Here is a 19,669-nt window from a genome sequence, read left to right as displayed (position 1 = left end):
CTCGAGGGAAAGCAGAATTAAGTGAGAGCATCAAACTGACATGAGACTGAAAATAATAAATGTTTTATTGAGCCACACAAACAAAATATTCAGGTTACAGCCAGAAGTTTGCACACCATGCATTCAGAAGATCTCAAAAAGCAACATTTTCATATGGTCTTCACAGTATGCTTTCAGAGCATTCAATTTAAATACACTATCTAAAAAACACACACAGAAAATCAAAAACTGCCACAAACAGAATACAAAAATGTACAGAAATGCAGCATCTGTATCATTTCTAAATAACAAACGTTATTTGAGGCAATGTATCATAAATAAATAAATAAAATCCCCTGGTGCAAAACATATTCTGAGTGGGCTTTGATTAATCTTACATGGACATGACCGGCTGGCTATAAAAACAGCAACAAAGAAAATACAACTAAAAACTGATGTAGCTAATTAAGACACTGCAAATAAAAATGCTGCCTGTGACTAGTGTTTGAAAATAAAAGGAAAAAACAGAAATGTGTTTGGAGTGTTCATTTTATCTATCAACAGAATCTATTCATTCTAAATAATCAGGCAGAAAGGAGATTTTAAAATCCACTCAAAATCCCTGAGCTCCCAGGCACTTAGGAATTCTGAAGGAAACTCTTTAGATAAAAGCAACAGCCCACCAGTTCTGGGCTAATACACAGCCACAGTTTTGATTCACCTTCAGCTGCGTTTAATTCAATAGGACGGATTTGAGCTTTACTACTTATTTGCAAGCAGAAAAAGATAACAAAAACCATTTAGCACTCTTGAATCGGTTCCTTAAGGGGCACAAAGAGTCCCTCACAAAAATAAAACATCTTATCTATACAGGGATTAAGTACTAATACTTACCCTGGTACCAATTAAACATCTTATATGCAGCATTTAACAATGTTCTATTCAGAACAATTCAGGTAACACTGGCACAGATACATCTGAAAAGTTGCAGAAAAATGTTCCGCTGAAGTAGCTGGAAGATGACCAGGGCCCTGTTATCACAAAGCGAGATTAGTGGGTTAGCTGGATATCTTTGGGCTCTTGTTTTCCAGTATCACAAAGCTGGCTCACTTTCAACCTGGGTAGTTCACCACGCTAACCAGCTCCGGAGCAGGTTTACTTCAGAAGATCAAAACCGTCCTATCACTTCTTCAGGATCCCGAAAGGGACAAAAGCATTGACATTACATTAAAGTGACAAATAAGAGAGCAATAGAGACATTTTTATACAGCTGCAGAATTACTGCTTATTATGAGATAAAATAAATGGATTTTGTACAGCCGTGTGTCCACTCCGGGTTTAAAACAGGACTTTTAATACACAGTTTACCACATTAAAAGCCTAATGAATGGCTATTATAGCTGCTTATTACTGTAATTGCGCACATCATTGCACTCACTGTTAATTAGTTCTGTGAATTATAAATGCAACATATCGGTCAGATAGACCTTATCAGACATTTATTTCTTTTCTTCTTTGTCTACCTGTACTTATCCTATCTGCTTCAGCAGCAGGAAGAGCCTTACTTTAACGGTTTTTATGTGTATCACTCAAAACAGCTTGTTCGCCATGAGTCAAAAAGTCACCAAAATGACATTTTCTAGATGTTGAAAATGATAGACATATCTAAAAAGGTCTAATTCTTACACTTACTTAAAGCCTTACTTTGAAGATTTGGAAATTATTCCTCCTATTGCTATAGCTTCTTATCCTATTCTACTTGTGTGATTATATTTCACCTCACTGAATATCACCTTTTAGTACTACGATACTACGATCTAATTTCCCTGTGGGTATCACTGTGTCATATTACTCCACTCATTTTTCTTTTGATGTTGCATGTAATTAAAAATTCTGCCTCTTTAACGTGAACGCACTAGGTTTAGGTGATGACGGTATATACCGTGCGACGGTAGAAATGTGTCCACCAGTAGAGGTTCTGCAATACCGTTTCCCCCCCTGAAAGAAAGAAACAAAATATTGTGCACTTATTTCATTTAAGCTCAGTGAGAGAGCTGTCATTTACATTCGCGCTAGTTTCTCTCCTCTCCTCTGCTCTGCTCACTGAGGGCGGGGGCGTGGAGCAAAGCAAAGCAGACCAGAGACAGGTTAAATGAACTTTACTCGAGTTGACGACAACTCGTTACGTTATATAGCGCTGAAAAACCATGGTGTTCTGTTGGGAGATGCAGTGACTTTTAATGGTGAGAAAGAAAACGTATAAATAATATGTATTTTGTTAAGCTATTGTTTAACAAATTACTATAGAGGAAAAGTCCGTTAGCAGCTAGGCTAATTTATGCAGTGTAAAATGCCATAGGCTTAAGCTAATAATGATGACAAAAAACTATTGTTTTGCCTATAAACCTTGACAGTTATATCCCCCCAAAAGCAGTCAGTCAATCTAAGGGAAACACTTTTTATCTCTGCTATATATTTGAGGAGGGCTATGCAAATCAGGGCGACATGTACCATTACCATGATATAAAATTACACTGAGCCAGTTGATAACCAGCTTCGTGATACCAGTCATTAAGAATTGCTAATGTTTGACTCAGTGAAGCCAGGTAACCCAAAGCGCGCCAGACTAAAATGAACTTGCTTTGCGACACAGGCCCGAGTTCTCTCTGTACATTTGTGTTATTGATACCAGTAGCCTGCTGGTCACAAAAAGTCATAAGGGCAACAAAGTAGCCAATATTGGAACAGACAGTGCCCGTCTACTCTTAACAAACCTTTATCAAAACTCCTATTACAGCCAAAAACAAGGTGCATTCTGTCTGTAGTTGTGTATTTTAATGAAATGCCCCCTTTGTTGTCTGTAGCCGTCCCTTGCAACAGCATAAACAACAGCTGAGGGCTGGAGTTGCATTGAAGGTAGAACACTATGGCACTGTTTTCCTCAGTTAGTTCTGCATAAGGTACTGGTGGAAGTAGATACCAAACAGGGAGCTGATGACCTGGCAGGCAGCCACCCACCACGTGAGGAAGGCAAAGAAACCTCGGAAGAAAAGTGGAGTGAGGACGGACCGCAGGGCTACGAAGGCCTCTGACAGGCGTGCCACTGTGGCCTGGATGTCCTCCTCCATGTCTTCCATCCCCTCTTCATCTTCATCGAGACCACTGGGCAGCACAGGTGCTGCTGTGGGTATCACCAGTGCTGGTGTCACCCCGGGGGGCTGCTCTGCACCAGTCGCCCAGGAGAAGTCCCCTACAAGATTGGTAGAGATCAGTCAATATTTAGATTTTACCAGTGAGGAAAAAGTAAAACAGTGGGTCCTTGAAAGAAACCATTGCTTGTTATTTTTCACTGACACTAAAACTTGACATTTACTATGTTTCTAATATTTAACTCCACTTTAGCTGCAAATATCTCAATGTGACATTACAGGAATAGTTCGACATCTTGGGAAATATGCTTTACCACTCTGAACCACATCTGTCTGGTAAATATGACCACAGACAGTAACTAGTTAGCTATCCAGGTTAGAAACAGCTAGCCTGACTCTGTAGGTAACCAAATCACCTCTAAAGCTCACTAATTAACATGTTATATCTTGTTTCTTTAATCCATACTAAAAGTGAAGTGTAATTACAGGTGGTTGTATACTGGACTATTTTTTGGTCTGAAGCAGTAGCTGTTTCCCCCCAGATATTCAGACTTTTGCTAAGCTAAGCTAGCCAGCTCCTGGCTGTAGCCTCATATTTAACAGAAAGAATACGAGAGTGGTATCAAGCTTTCCATCCAACTCTTGGCAAGAGAGTGAATAAACACATTTCCTACATTTGGATGGTTGGGAGTACAAACAAAAAGTACAAAACACATAAAGATAAAGTGTGGACTCTTGATCAAATGCAGTGGTCGTGATGGTGGTGGTGGTGGTGGGGGTATTTTACTAACCTAATGCCTTGAGTGCCAGTGTGGAGAAGAGGATGAGAAGAATAGGAAGCAGATACTGTAGAGTAACTACAGTCAAGTAGCAAAAGATACGAGTGACCTGAAAAACAGCACATTTATTCTCAGTTAACACTGCTCATGCAGTTAGGGAGTTTTCACTTTTCCTTTGCCCAGTAAACCTTCTCTTTATGTAAACATTTCTGAATTTAAAGGTTATGAGCTAAAATTCAACCCTTCATTGTTCAAATATCTAACCTTCCTTTGAATGTCAATCGCAGCGATACGTCCCGCCTCCTTCTTCATCTGCTCCACCCACTTCTGAGCCAGATTGAGGTAGGCCTGCATGTGGTAACGAGTCAGTCCGAGCCGCAGCACACACAACACCACGATGATCCACAGGCGCATGCTGTCAAATGCTGCACTGGAAACTCTGCAAGTGTGAGATTATGAGTGGATCAGAAAAAGTCAGGACTGGCCAAGAGCCAACTATATGCCATTTGAAAGACATCTTGCATTACTGGCCATTGTTTCTGTCAGAGATTAGCTGTAGTGGATAAAATAAGCAAATATGTATGTGCACTCACATTGTGACAGAGGTCTTCCCCATTGGTGCATTGACCAGGAAGTCCCTTGCAATAGGTTTTACCCATAGAACCAACACAATAACTGGAGACAGGAAACTCATGTGCAGCAGAATCCTGCAGGAAACATTAGGGACATCTAAGAGAGCTAAATACTGCTAATGTAATGTTTTTAATAAGGCACGGAATACGTTGCTTGTTGGAGTATTTATCAGTTCTTACTGGATGAGTGGGCTGTCTGAGTTCATCTGTACAGCATCTAGATGAGTCTGAGCCATTCGCAGTCCAGGGAAGGCCAGGAGAGCGCCAATGTAAGCACAGACAGCAGCCAGACCCAGCTTCACTGTTAGCTTGGTCACTGGGATTCTGAAGGGAGTCAAAACAACATCCAAAGGTTGGCACAGATATTTGTCAAGTAAAGTCTGTTACTGGCTGATGCACAGTACTTAACCAAGGTGGTGTCTCTTAATGCGTTGTCAGTCAATATTAAAGCAACACGTTGTCTTTGCAGGGACAGATACTTACGACCAGTCAGCAAAGCCCTGCTGTTTGGCAAAGACTTCCAAGTTGTCAAAGAGGTTGGAAAAGCCTGACTCCAGGCCGAACTCCAGGTAGTCCTCTCGGACCACCAGCACCAGCATGGCCACGAGCAGAGACAGAAAGCCAAAGGCAAGGCACACCGAGCGCTCGCCTCCTTCTTCAGAGCGGAAGTAGTGGCTCATCAGAGTGTGAAGGGTCTTTCTGAGGGTTGCGGGTTAAATGAAAACAACCAAGAGGAAAAAGTAGCATCCATCCATATATCTTAGTGATGGTACTTCACTAGTTTAAAAAAATAAAATAAAATCAAAAGTATTTTTATTTAACTTTTTACTACTAGCATACATCCTGAAAATAACATGTTTTAACAATTTTGTAACTGTGACGAGATGCTTCATCATGTTTGTTAAGTGATCATGCAAAAGGTTAGACTGCAGCTGTAGAATAAGAATTATGTTTTGTAGGATCAGTACTGATAACAGACTTATCTGTCATAACATAAAGTGACGTTACAGTTGAAGGATACAGACTGAAGAGAACAGTCAGGACACACCAGATAGCTCCGATATTGACCTCTTTGCTGGCATCTACAACAGTGTAGTAACACTCAGTGAACAGGTAGACACCCATTGCATAGACTGCAAAATCTACCAGCCACTGGTACTCCAGGAAAAAACGCAGCACTGAAAGTAGAAACAAAAAAAAAACATGAATAGGCTCAGAAGATTATTTTGTGCTCTATATGTTAATTAAAACTATTATCCATACATTGTTTTGAGGTGGGGACTAGAAAACAATGTAAATACTGTAAATGCATGGTGGGTCAGTTGTGAGTCAACAGCTGAGCTTGAGCCGCATTTGTACTTTCACAACGCCGTTGTGGTGTAGATAAAGGAATGTTTGTTTTACCAAGAGCGTCCATGGCGTTGACCGGAGCTTTCTCCAGGTGAAGGTCGATGTCTTTGGGCACAGTGAGAGGCTTGCTCTCCCCATTCTGTCTCCTAGAAATCAAACAAAGACGACACATGACCATATTAAAAACAAAGAAAAACAGAGACAAAGACCAGCTTGTTTGGAGTAGCCATTTTTTCACTCAGACAGTACAGTATTGACACTAACAGGTAAAACTCTGTAGCTTTATTTCAGAGAGTGCAAATATCTATAAATTAGATTTTTTTTTTCAAGGCAGTTTCTTCCTCTAGGTGGCTTTACTTTGATGTGACTCTTTTCTGCAGTAACAGACCCTCCCCCAACTCCCACCTGTCTCTCCTGGTCTGTTTGGGCATCTGCTTCCCCGCCAGCGCACACAGCTCTCCTTCTGACGGGTGTTTGAACCGGAACAAACTAGAAGTAATGAGAGGCACGTCTGTATGTAAACAGTGCAAGGCACATTATGTGTTTAATGTATAACCTGATTGTAAGGGTGACAATACCTGCCATTGCAGAGGAGCCAGCGTGCAAATGAGCAATGTGGAGCCATCCTCTGCATTATGCTTGCAGCCAGCAAGCTGACCACCAGCTGAATTCCCATCAACGCCTGTCAGAGAAAACACACCCATGTTATATGTATAAGTATGAGATCCAACTCTGAAACTCCCATCTTGCACATGAAAACAGTTAACGTTATGTGTCAGTAAGTAATGCATCGCAGACGGTCAGAGAGCAGGAGTGCCCTGTCTACAACTGTGGCAGTCAGTCAAGACAGCATTTCATGTTGACTCGGCATACAAGATCTAATCAAGTTTCAAGAACAGGTAGTTCTTGCTACACCTAAGGTGAGCAAGTTCGCATATCACAGGCTGCGGTAGACGCTAAGTTACATACCATGTTAAAAAGCTAACGTTAACAGCAGCAAGAGATGAATTAAGTTCTACGTTAAACATAGGATGTGTTGAAAGCCCCTGCAAAATGAATGAAAGTTAGCAAATGGCTATCGTGCTAAATTTAGCTAAACTTCACCACCTGTCAGTGCTGCTGCAAGCGTTAGCTAGCTAGCATTAGCACACTAGCTCTCATAGCAACCAATACAAGCAAAATGAGCTCACTGGCGATTTTTACAGCAGGCTGTTAAGACAGGTGTACTGGGGTGTGAATTAAATTACCATCTCTACTCTCGAAAGATGTGGTTAGAACCAGGGTAACTGCCGCAGCTTCTTCACATGCAGGAAAGTCTTGACAGCTGCTGAAGCAACTGACATGTGAAACTGCTGAATGTCCCGGATGTATTAGTGGGGTCGCGCGCTGCCTTCAGGTGCTCCTCGAAAGCTTTTTAAATTCGGAACCTTGTAATTTCTGTAAGCACGACAACCGCTGTTACTGCTGCTTCTGCTCAGAGGTGGGAAGTAAAGAACATCAGCATTACTGAAGTATTGTAATTATTAAAGATACTTGTATCTTGACTGTCGAATATATTTAGGCCTATTTCACATTGAAAACACGAGGTAAGATAAAATGTTAAACTACGCAGTATAGTTTTTGACGCAGTTAGATGCAGCAACATCTACTGCTGTCAGGTTAACATGTAAAAATGTCACTTTTCTGAAAGGTACCTCTTGTTACGTTTGAAAGCTACTGCTAAAATGTGTCGACTTAAGTTACTTTTATTTATCTTAAAGTATAAGGCCTCTATTAATGACAATCAAATGTGATTTTAATTGGCATTAGTGTATTAATATTACTGCATTGGATATATCATTTATCATTTTTCGAAAGCCTGATAACCAGTTTCATAATAATGTTTATTTGCAAGATTGATATAAATGTAAATGCAGGAAACATTGCATTCAGAGTGACTGACTCAATGTGTTCCCTCTACAGCTTTATTGAAATCGTTTACACGTCAACTAACAGTGACATCTAAAAGTTCGGCTGTCCTCCGCCTCAATATTCACTCATCATACCAAGTATTCCGATGTTCATGAAGGCATCATAGCAGCCACAGAGGAACAGTGCTTTCGATGGCTTGTTATTATATTTAAAATGTTATTAAAATACATATTTTTTCCCATAATATTACTGTTGGACATACAAAAGTTGTCTGAAAAATACTGAGCAGACAAGTGTGTAGTTAAGACATATTCTTTTCCAAATAAACAAAACATAAAATAAAGTAGCCTATATGTATCCTATTAGGGTATACAGTAGAGCAGTTTTAATTTCACCAACATGCTCCCACTCCTCATCTCTAATTAAAATGTAAAATTGTATCCCTCTTAGTTCCTTGTTCTTCCTCAATACCCCTGAACACCTCTGTGAGATCCTCCTAATGATAATCTCCATGTTTCATGCTTCCACCATCATGTATCTTAACATTTCATTGGATGGAAACAAACATTATGCAAATGCTGAAGCTTAAAGTCTCAGATATGCTCCTCTTACTCCCTACTTTGGCATTAAAGCACACAGACACCAGGGACGGGGAGAGGGGAAGGGGGCACACGTTTTGATGTAATCATGAAGTAAAGTATTATTTTTCCATTTAGATGGATAAGAATAAGGAAATACCCTATAATACCACCATGGTTATCTTCAAAACTGTAGACAAAGTTTATATCATTGTGATTTGTTGCTGTATTATGTTGTATGATCTCTGAGCTTCAGATTATTATAAACCAGGAGGCGTTTGGGGAATATTTTGGTACAAGGACGACAGCTCTGGGAGCATTGATGCATCCTCCAGGTGTGGTATGCTTGGTCACTCAGGACGAGAACGATTGTCCACACACACACACACACACACACACACACACACACACACACACACACACACACACGCACCTACACACACACACTGGCCTGTACATGCATTATAATGTCAGCTCATCCTCTGGAAAGCAGAGGCCCGTATGCCTCCAACAGTGCAGAGTGTTTCCAACAGCACGCCCTCTAAAACCATTCATCACATTCAAATCTGTGCATAGCATGTGCGTTCGTGTTATTTGGGTGGTCTGCTGAAGTCGATTGAACTCCCACTTTCTGCTAATTGGTGGCACCCCTTCTGCTGAAGATGTGTCTGATCCTTTGCCCTGTGAATTTGCGCACAAGAGCATGTCATTTCAATGAGAGCTGTGATTTTGATCAAATGGAGCTTTGTGCGATGAAGCAACAGCATCTCTGGTGGGCATGTATGCACCACCGGGCAGGTGGTGATCTGTAAAGATAAAGCACATAAAATTAGTTATTCAGCTCAGTATCAAACTCTGTGTGCTTGTTTGATCGTTATGAGTCTTGTTGATGCAACTAAAGCCTGTACTCTAAGGCAATTAGTGTGTGAGATTCTGAGCAAGGGGAAATGGAAAGATCACATTTTAATTAGGATTTCACTTTTGCATATTACCTTTAAAGAAATAAAGGTGCTCATTTCTCCATCTCTTGCTGCTGCTGAAGAGAAAATATACACAGTATGTATGGACTAATATGGCGAACTAGAGCATTTGAGAACTTTATGACCTCTTGCATGTGGATAGTGCAACATAGAGCAATGTGTGCTGTTTTATTCATTGCCATAACATCATCCTAACATCATCTAACACATGGTTTTTTTTAAAGCCAACATTTGCCATCGATCCCAAGCACCAAAAATATACAGAAATATTAGTTAAATATTCTGTACACTTGCCCAACACCTCAGACATTAAAATGGCCGTCACACTGTGAGAAGAAATGTCTCTGTCTGGGTGGAAAAACACTTCCATAATCATCATCTTTGACACAAATGCTAATCCCTCTGCCATGTTAGCCATCTGTGGCTGAAGTGGCGGGGCAGAAATTACTGAGGAAAATGGGCACAAATAAAATGCTAATTCACCACGGGCTACAAGTGGCTCCCCTCCTTCTGCTCAGCTCGGGGGGCCTCTCGGTTCCCACACCACTTCCCTGTGTCTCTCCCAGGGAGCTGCTGGGATACTGGCGGCTGCTTCTGAGCCCGCAGCAGGGATGCAGCCCTCCCATTGGCTTGTCTTTGTTTGCCCCCATGCATGGTATTCATCGGCTGATTTGAATATATGCAAATGTTGCAATGGTGCCCCGTCAAAGGAAACTCCCACCACCACCACCGAGATTTTTCCTCTCCCGTCTCCCTTCATTTTCCCCGCTCTTTTCCTTTTTGTCTCTTTCCTAACTGCTGCCTTCTCTGCTGTGTGGGGGGATAGCTGTGGGAACCAGCTACAGAGGGCCAGATCTGCTTTGGGATTTATTTAAAAGAGGAGTGAGACTCATGACTGTTAATTGCCAGACACAGACATACTATATATCATAAGGAAGAGAGTAAAGCTGATTCACTGGTGATACACTATCCCGTTAATGTCGGTGCTGTACACAATCAAACCAAATATCATGGTCCTAAGTGTCAGATATGGCGGTGCCAGACAGACGGTGGCTTTTTGTCTTTCTAATAAAACATGCAGCATGTGTCATGTGGCAGACAAATGCATTACATGTCTTGCTGATTACGTTTCAGCAATAAGAATTGTACATATTGTGTATATATTGTTGGTTTAAACTTGTCGTCCAGATTCCACTGTAAAAAAAGGCAAGTCTAAATCTCATTTTTGTATTACTTAAAGCCAAAATAAGAACCTGTAGCCTTGGGAATTTGAAAAGCTTAGTTTTATGTAGGCCTTTTTCACAGGAGATATTTAGACTTGTCATAGAAGGAAAAGCACTGGTGTTACTTGTTCTTAAATGTGACAGTGAGCCAGCATGTGCAATACTAGGACTCTTCAACTGAAGCAACTAAATGGAATTCAGCCATCATTCATTTTTACACCTGTGCTTTTCCTACTGTGACATATCAAAATGTCCTCAGTGAAAAAGGCCTGTTGAAACAATAAGTTATTACAAAAACCAGTAGAACTGATAAAATACACACACACACACACACACACACACAACACTATACACAAAACATACACACAAATGAAGCCTGTCTGCATATAGGCTTCATATCTGCATATTCACTGACTGTATCTGGATTCAGATTCAAACAGAAGAGAATTAGCTCAGCCTGATTCTGCTGTGATGTGTTAAGCCGTTACTTTGGCTTGTCCTCACAGATTCTGGATTTGGACGACATGAATCGTTGCACACTTACACTGTAATTACGCAAATGCATGCTGCTAATTCTATTTCACTGAGTGTTTGTAGCATAGATGATCCTGTGGATGATCCAGCGGCCAGCATGCACAGATGGGTGATGTACATGCACACACAAAGACATACACAAGTGTAATTTGGCACATAAAGAATTGCAATATGCTTTGTTTTACACTATTTCACTATCATTTACACCAAATAAACAAAATATTAGACATATTTCTGACACTGACTCACTTATTCATTTATCTTAAAAATTCATCGTGGATCAGCCTATACATACACACACACACACACACACACACACACACACACACATATATATATATATATATATATATATATATATATATATATATATATATATATATATATATATATATATAAAATACACTTTATATAGAAAATATGTGGAATTATGGCTTCTACCTCGACTCACCTCATCATCTTCATGCTTTATGAACAGAAGTTCCTCATATTTTGTAAATGCAGTGAGGCACTGCATGCCTAGGAGTGGATTTCTGATAACAGGCCACACCAAAGTGCCCTTCTGTAAGTTATACCGGTACTGAATTTTCAAAACCCCTTTTTCAAGAAAAGTAACAAGCCCACTGGGCAGAAATCATTTTACTAGGTTTTAAAGCGAATATATAGGCTACATTCCTTTATTAATTAATTTATTAAAAGTCAAAACTGCTGGTCGGTTTTTGCTCCAAATGTTGTCAGTTTTCGTACACAAGTGAATCATTTTGTCTCGACATGTTGTTTTAAAGAAAGCCACCGTGTTTGTGAACTTGTCTTATTGAGAATTGATAAACTGATATTGTTATAATTGATAAGCAGCATTCCAGGAGCTTCACACTTGGAGCTAAATGTGTTTGCAGGCCTCCCACCTCCCCCAGTGAATTTGCTCTGTGAATTAACGTGTTTTGAATGACAATCGTGGCGCACTGGCGCTGCGCTTGAACTTGACCGGCGGACTTGCCTGGGAAAAGAGGCGCGACTTTGGCCCTTTGCTCCTCTCCTTTATGGAGTGGAGGCTGTTAAGACTGATGTCAGCGCTCATTAGCATAAACTTCAGCCTGTTCCCAATTAAACCAGGAAAGCAGCAAGAACACCAGTCTGTGTTCACATGGCGGGGAATGAACCAACATCTCTCCTTCACTCTGGGCATCAGAAGAAGCTGCTACAATGTAAGTTGATGGGGTTTTTTTCAGTTGCAACAGTGTTTTAAATTGGTTACAGAATTGTATTTATTTTTTCACTTTAATTTTAAAGTTTGATTTTTGTGATTGAAAACTCGCCATTGATTTATCTGTTCTTGATATGCTGGAATTAATCCACAGACATAACTCAGATTTAGTCCATTTCTGCCAACCCCTTTTTTTTTTATGTCTTTTTGCTTTCTGAGATTTGTTGATGTGGGAGTGATGATGGGCACATGACACCTGCACTATCTCTTGCTTCCACCTGTAGGCCTAAACGTGTAAGAAATGTGCTGCATGGCCCAGCATCTTTGAAGTCTTTTATAAGTCTGGAGGTGTATCTTAACCTGATTCCTCATTGATCCAGTGAGGTGCTGTTCCCCTGAAAGCCTTTGCAGTTGATCTAATTTGCTGAGTGTATCCAGAGTACATTATACTTTACCTATGGTGTTGTGTGTGTGGTCATGTCAGCATAATGCCAGTGGCTGTAAGTGCTTCGGTTACTGGCGAGCTGAGCATCAATATTACATTCTCCTTACTCACCTGTCACCTGAGAAACAGATTCCTCCATTAGTTTTTGTGGGAATTGGGTTTGCAATAGCAAAATGACTGTTGAGGTATTATTTAATGTGAAAACAATGCATCTGTTGCCATTTTTAGAAACTAGCATAAGGAATGCATTTTTATTCTCAATGAGAGATGCGCCCATCATGCTGCTATGTCTGGAGCAGATGAGGCAGTGCACTAAGAAAAACAATGGGACTTTATGTTATTTTAAACAGATCAACATCTTTGATGTTGCTCCAGTAGCATAACTACCACCAAAGAATTCTAACAGATTTAATAGAGCAGACACGTGCTGTTGCTGCTGCTCTTTATGCAGTTCAGATCATGGGTGCTCATTTTTCTACTGATAGTAGTGAAGACAAAAATACACCACTTTGAAAAGTTTAGTCCTCACCAGGATTTCCTCCAGATACCATGCTGAATAATACACATCTGTGGAACTTTACTAATAGCTCACGTGTTTACCATGATTTATTTGGATTTGAGTGTTTAAAATCCTTTGTTATACAGCCTGGGACCACAAGTAACCTCCACCATCGCAAAACAATAACTTATTACAATTAACTGCTATTGGTGCTAATTTGGGGGCATGACAGAGGGAAGGACAAACATTTGCTCCCTGTTGGTCTTCATGTGTGACCTCTGACACCTTCATGTCCCTGTGTCAGGTCAAGCCTCTTTGAAGAGCAGCCATTACAATTCCCAGAAGTGGCCACTTGTATTGGTCAGTTATTAACAATTGAACCCAACAGGGCTCAGTGTGGTCACGCATGACAACAGTCATACAAGTGTGACAGAAATGAACGAATTGAAGAGGAAGTGAAGCAGTTTGAACTGATTTGATTTTTTCTGTGAGTGGTGTGTGTGTGTGTGTGTGTGTGTGTGTGTGTGTGGCATTACAGTGTCAACTAATACAGTATATTCAAATACATATGAAAAGATGTGAATTATGTGTGAGAAATTTTCTTTATTATTATTATTACTGAAACTATCTGAAATTCAGGCCACGTGTCATATAAGATAAGATAATCAGAAGACAGTTCTTTTAGGAATTTAAAAACTCTTTTTAAAATATTATGTCACATCACTGAAAATGGCAATTTCCTAAATGCCAATAAATGCACCAAACATTATTCCTGCAAGTGGTGCTTAATAAATTACTGAATGAATAAATGCATTCATTTATTAAATGAATAAATACATTACATTTTTTTTGAAGGTCTTTAAAGGGAAGGGGACCAATCCTACTTTAGCTTTATACAAACAAAAGCAAAAATCAAACAACAACAACAAAAAACGTAATTCAGAAACACAGTTCATGAACCTGAATGCTCTTTATTCAGTAAACGTCCATTTGCGCTAAAAGCTTTGATCGTTTGGTTGGCACCGTGTATTTGGCTGATCTGTAGCCTAGTGTTACTGCCTTTAAAGACCAAAATATTCTTTAAATTCTTATTTCTAATGTATTTCATATAGAACAATGTATTTTTAGCACATTCTTTGTATAATTCCCGCTGAAGTATAAAGAAAGGATATTTTTGTCTGTTGCTGCAAAAAACATTTTCCTACTTCTATTTGATCATACGGCGATACTTCCGCCATAAACCCAATATCTATTTAAATAATCAGGCCATTTTTTATCCACTGTCCAGAAATGTAGAATTATATATTAATAGGCTAAATAAACCCAAATCATATTAAGATGTGGATGCCCATTGCTATTTTTTAGTAACTCCGAATCAAACTGCTGGATTTATTGGTGATATGATTCTAAAAATCTAAAACCATATCAACATAATTTCAGTTTTAAACTCAAACACAGAATCTCTGTGGATCATTGATGCAGTTTTAACGCCTTTGAGGAGTTTATTCAGCATCGACTCCTGTATTCCTGTTTCATTACTTCTCATAAATAGAAATGCTCTCCTGCTGGAGCCATAAAAACACACAAATGCAAGCAAATAAAAGACACAACAATTCATCCGTTATTTTTATAAAGCCAAAATTATATGATTACACCTTCTATATATAATTTTACAGCTCTGAGAGAGACTATCACTGATGATAGCTTATTGTTTCAATAGTGTTTTGATGACTGCGGGTTTTAAGATTACACTGTTTTATACTCTCATAGATTTAGCTCTCCAGGTCCGTCATTATTTCAGATGAATTACATTTTTTCAGCAAAGCTGTAGATTATTATAGATTTCTTCCATTCTGCATCATCGTGTAGGACTGCCGGGTGATTATGCGATACTTTCCACTTATATAGGGACCTTGATAAGGATAAAATCTTCACCTTTACACACCTCGTTACCATCACACTCGTGAGCGTTTTAGACTGTTCAAATGTCATCAACATTTCTTAAAATTCTGAATGAATTTAGAAAATTTAGAAAAGGCCTGTCACTTCCATCCATCAGATACACGATCACTTTCTCTGCAAAGTTGGAGGGTTTTCATATATTCGACTGCATCAATTTAGAGGCTGTATTTCTATAATAGTGTTGTTATTATGAGCTTGCATGTCGTTTTATGGAGTTTTCAATGTGATGTGGATTTAGGCCAGTCAGACTTTACACAGGCCTGAGCTGCAGTGCTGCTTTTCAGCCAATAGGTGTCACTGTTTAGCTCCAATAGTCTTGATGTTCACTGAGATGTTCATTATTGCTTGTTTTCTGCGATGTGGAGTTTCTAGAGGACACGGAATATTTTGTCGTTACTTCCCATAACATGCTTTGTGTAATGTTTTAGAGAAGTTTTATAGGCCCAGCTAATCCCACCTCTCAAAGCCGTTTGAATGTGCAGGCCTTACAAGGCCCACCGCAGGCTGCCGTTCATTTATGAGGTTTTACAAAAAAAAAAAAATGACCGTCCTTATATGACAATTGATGTATAACAGGACTCTCTTTACTATGTTAATACATGTAGAGCTCATTAACAGTTGGCTGGTCATTTCAATTTTTCTAATCTCATTTTATGGAAAAAAAATAACATAAAAGACAAATGTAGACCTGTAGATATAGATATAATTTAGGCGTAGATCAAATTTCTGAAGTTAACCTTCACTTTTAATGTCGTCATAAATTCCGTGAAAGTGAAAATTGAACCTTAATTTAATTCCATGTGTCAGACTGGATTCTACAGTGCCAACCAATCGTAGAGACTGTAGGCCTAATATTGTTGTGTTGTAATAATAATAATAATATTGATGATAATAATATTTTTTAGGCTGCCTTAAACTGTTGAATTAAGGAAAGTAGAATAAAGCCTAAGACAAACTGTGACCTATTTAATATTAGGTTAGGTTAGATTCAATGTTAGGTTTCATTTTTACGACCATCGTCTGCACCAAATAGCTTCTGGGCTTCCAAGTAATAAAGACAATTAGATATATTTTATCGTGGTCACAGTTTTCACTAAATTCTAACTTCTGTCAAATTGACATCTGGACACACACACACACACACACACACACACACACACACACAGATTATTTTATTCATAAATACATAATGCAACGTTTAAATAACATTTAGAGAGAGAGAGAGAAAATGTCTTATTTCTTATCAAAAATAATGCTACAAAACTGCCTCTAAATCCAGCAGTGGTAGCGGTAGTAAAGTAGACTTATAGCACAAATCAGTCTTGTTGAGACCCAACGAACGAGCCTCTGCTGTGGGTCCCACACACAGGCGTATTGGATAACATATTTGGAATAACCTATCCCGGCGCCTGACGTCAGCACGCAAACAATTACGTTCATTTCATAGCCTAGTTTTTTTGCACGCAGCGTCGACTCGCATCTACAGTCTGTAGTTCTGTTTTTAAAGACTTAATTCAGTAGTTTCCGCTCTGTTTATGGTTGACATTTGGACACATGAGTGTCCACCGTGCGCTCCGTTAACGCACAGAGAGGAAGAAGACGTCGCACCACGTAAAAAGCAACGTGACCCGCAGGAGCTCCAGGGAAGCATCTGCAGCATGACACACTCCGCTGCTGCGTGCTGCTCTTTGATCGTCCCCATCCCTCACAAATCGTTTCTCTTTTACGCCTTTTTCTTTTTGCAGCCTGGCTAGAAACGTTATGGAAACTACAAGATTGAAATCTACAGTCGTTTCCGCTGGTTAATGGCTCGTTCTGGCTCGGTCTTCCTGCAAGGTGTTGACTCAGGTGCTTCAGTCAAGCAAAGTGCAGGTTTGGAGATCGCTGCTCAGTCGAGGTCCCTCTCCTGCCGGCTTCAGTACCCAAAACGGACTCTCTGTCCGGTGCCGTCAGGACTTCACAGTGCAGCTGACTGTGAGGGGACAGAGGGAGGATGGAGAGTGCTGCGGGTGAGGAGGGGTGAGGAGTGTAGGTGTCTTCTATGGCACAGTTGTGATAACACCCTCTGCCAGGCAGCATGCTGCTATATTGTGCTTTAACATCACGTGGCGTCGAGCTACAGCTTTTTGATGCATTCTTCCCTCCACCCGACAAATCCACATTTTGGCTCTGTCTCCCAAGAGTCCTCAGTGGTGCCTTCCTCCACCCGGTCCTCCAACGACGTGCAGCCACAGAGGCTGCGGCCACAGAGGCTGCACGTCGCTCACCACATCTATCAAAGGCTGCCAAAAAAAAATGATGCTGGGTGCAACTAAAGAGGGAGACGCGTCATTCAAATAGAACAATGGACACCAGTTTTACAATGGTCAATGCATAAGCGGTGCGAAATGCGTTTGGGTTTCTGTACACGTCGTCCACAGCAGCCGGTGTGGGTGAGAGAGGTAGAGAGGTAGAGAGAGAGAGAGAGGTAGAGAGAGAGAGAGAGAGAGAGAGAGGGGAGGGAGAGGGAGAGAGAGAGGTGGAGGGGACCAGCGACGCAGCAGCTCCGCGCACACTGTCATCCGAAGCTGGTGAGGAGATGTTGGGATGCGGGAGCGGATGCTGGCAGCAGTATCGCCTCGGCCTCGGCTTGTCTCTGGTCACTGAAGCAAAAGTAATGCCAGTGTTTTAAAAACACTTCTGTGGGTCGGATCAACTCACTGTGCAGGTTTACTCTCAGTACAGTGGAGGCTTGCAACGTTTGGGTTTCTCCCTGGACTCCTGGCTCTTAGAGTTTGGTTACACTTGATGAGATGATGGTAGAAACTTGCGTTGAATTACTGAATGGACTTGAACCGGAGATGCGGGATTTATTCCAAGTTGTTGGCTTGTAAGTATGGTTTTTGAATGTTTTATTTTTTTAATTTCTGATGGTTTTAACCTTTAGGCTATGAGAAGTGTGGATGCTTGGCTATGTGCTATGTAATAATAATAATAATAATGCTAAGAATTTGTAGTAATAATAGTAAGTAATTACAAAACATAATGTCAAATAATAATATAACATTTCAATAAGGTTGACATTATGGTTAAAGTAACACAGAAAACTGCACTTTCAAATATAGTGAAGCCTAAGTGATGAGTGGCAGCAGGCTGCTCCATCCCATATTAGCGGGAGCATCCATTGAGCGGTGATGAGGCGGGCTGAGTGGCCCCAGAGCTGGCGTTTATAAAGCAAACAGTTGTGTGATTGTTAGCAGAGCCTGGGAAAATGTCCCCTCGGCTGGGAGGTGGAGGGACTTGACGCCAGAGCCTCTTGTTAAGAAGACTTGTGTGCTCCCAGACAGCATTGTGATGCTAATGAGCACCAGCACGTTGTTGAACTTGATGTTGACTTTTTTTTCTTTCTTTCTTTGGCTGATTTTTTTCTTTCTCTTTTCTCTCTCTCTCTTTTTTTTTGGGGGGGGGGGGGGTAAACTTGTTTGTGGGAAAATCTTCTCCAGAGCTACAGTGTGAAATTCATTAATCAGGCCTTTGCAGCTAACTATAATAGAGAGCCAAATTCTTGGAAACATACAAAGTCACTTTTATTTGGTTTTTGGTGTTTAGTGTTTGGTGTTAAAGTTTATTTAGCCGAAACTGTTCTAAAGAGAGAAGTAAGACACTTACTGAGATTATTTAGCAAGATTTACGTTTTCATGGAGGAGAGAATTTTTTTTTTTCCAAAAGCAAAATAAATAGTTAAGTCAAATTATTGCGTATTTAAATACCTAGTATTTTGTATTATATATAATGGTGATATCTGAATATAGAAATGTGTGGGTTTGTTGTCATTATAACGGTTTAAAATTAATTGATAAACAAAATAAATCTAAGATTTTTTATTTATGAATTCTTTCTATATTGCACAGTGCAACAGGTGTAGGCCTGCTGTACATTGAATTGCCAGGACTAGTAGCCCATCTTCATATACATTTCTACTTAACACATCATTTCTCACACCACATGGAATCAAACATGGCTATATTGACTGGCGCTATAATAATAGTAAGCTGTATTACGAGATTTGTCTTAAATTAACTTGAGCACACACAAAATTCGGCTGATATAAATCTAATATTTAAATATAATGTTAGTTAAGAGTCAAATCGTGTTTATTTTTCCAGGTCAATACGCCAGTTATAGCCAGAAGAAAACTAAATTATGGCTTTTGCTTCTTGAAGTCTATGCGCAAACTTCGTCATCATTCTCAGTGTGATGTATTTAATTATTTCATTGAAAAATAGTTAACTCGGAAAAACTGCCACTGAACTGTTGTGTTTCATGCAGACTGTTGAATGCTGTGAGGTTGTGTAACTCCTCGATCACAATATGAAAATAATTTTTAAAAGTTCATACGGTTACTCAGTTTTAATTTCTAAACGTATTTTATGACATTTTATTGGATCCTATGAGTTTTAGATTC

The 19,669-nt window shown here is 39.9% G+C and overlaps 1 protein-coding gene and 1 long non-coding RNA gene across 4 annotated transcripts in view; one reads left to right on the top strand and one right to left on the bottom strand.

Moving 5' to 3' along the window:
- Window positions 1–41: 41 nt before the first annotated feature.
- Window positions 42–7,293, bottom strand: tmem161a (transmembrane protein 161A). The gene is made up of 11 exons (XM_044198876.1): window positions 7,137–7,293; window positions 6,468–6,571; window positions 6,295–6,378; window positions 5,944–6,035; window positions 5,561–5,717; window positions 5,023–5,238; window positions 4,720–4,863; window positions 4,501–4,614; window positions 4,172–4,346; window positions 3,920–4,016; window positions 42–3,229 (listed from the first exon to the last, which is right to left on the bottom strand). Exons 1-11 carry the CDS (start codon window positions 7,137–7,139, stop codon window positions 2,925–2,927), a joined length of 1,491 nt encoding a protein of 496 aa, XP_044054811.1. The 5' UTR covers window positions 7,140–7,293; the 3' UTR covers window positions 42–2,924.
- A 4,877-nt stretch (window positions 7,294–12,170) lies between these two features.
- Window positions 12,171–19,669, top strand: part of LOC122877774 — a 43,702-nt gene continuing 36,203 nt past the window's right edge. For 2 of the 3 annotated variants that reach the window (XR_006378327.1, XR_006378326.1), the window contains exon 1: window positions 16,460–18,094. This is a non-coding gene — a long non-coding RNA (uncharacterized LOC122877774). Of the gene's footprint in view, window positions 12,321–16,459; window positions 18,095–19,669 lie in introns of those variants that run through there. The other variant, XR_006378328.1, reaches the window with a different exon arrangement.

Source organism: Siniperca chuatsi, linkage group LG6, assembly GCF_020085105.1.
Source record: "Siniperca chuatsi isolate FFG_IHB_CAS linkage group LG6, ASM2008510v1, whole genome shotgun sequence".
NCBI lineage: Eukaryota > Metazoa > Chordata > Actinopteri > Centrarchiformes > Sinipercidae > Siniperca > Siniperca chuatsi.
The sequence above is the reverse complement of the archived record's forward strand: the minus strand, read 5'-3'. Positions and strand labels throughout refer to the sequence as shown.